General features: G+C 60.4%; 1 protein-coding gene across 1 annotated transcript; it reads right to left on the minus strand.

Annotated features, from left to right (window-relative positions):
• On the minus strand, positions 1 to 488 carry CSUI_002588 (uncharacterized protein; the record flags this gene model as incomplete). The annotated part of the gene is made up of 1 exon (XM_068062788.1): positions 1 to 488. A coding segment is annotated over exon 1 (294 nt), but the record flags the coding sequence as incomplete, so codon positions are not given.
• Positions 489 to 492: the final 4 nt, after the last annotated feature.

A 492-nucleotide genomic window follows, 5' to 3' on the forward strand; every position in this document is an offset into this window, starting at 1 on the left:
AGGGAGGCGGGTGCAAGATTGAATGACTCTTGCGTCCCCAGGCGATTGTGAGGGAGAGATGAAGTAGTTTCGTGTGGCGTCACTGGAAAAGACTCGGCGGGCAACTCCGTTGGCGTTGTCGGGGCGAGGACGACTGTCGGAGCACAGCTGGCAAACTGCACATCGGTAAACCGGAAGTGAGGATCCACCACGTTTAGAAAGGTAGTCAGCTCCTCCGCTGTGCCGCCATCTGCCTGAGGAGTGCCGCCCCCTCCCGCCTGCCGTGTACCGCCAACCGTCTCGGAGAGCTGTAGCATGCGGAGGTGCGCCAGAATGGCGTTTCTGAAAGCAAGCCGCCACTCGCCAGAAGCTTCCACGGGAAGCACATACACACATGCGCCCGTAGGTCCCTCTGGCGCCTGTTGGGACAGTAGTGTATACACGTAGTGGACCGCTTTGAAAGCTTGGCAGCACAAGCTAGGCGTGTTGGCTGCATCGGGCCGGCCGGGCTCT

Source organism: Cystoisospora suis (genome assembly GCF_002600585.1).
Source record: "Cystoisospora suis strain Wien I chromosome Unknown contig_1077, whole genome shotgun sequence".
Taxonomy (NCBI): Eukaryota; Apicomplexa; class Conoidasida; order Eucoccidiorida; family Sarcocystidae; genus Cystoisospora; species Cystoisospora suis.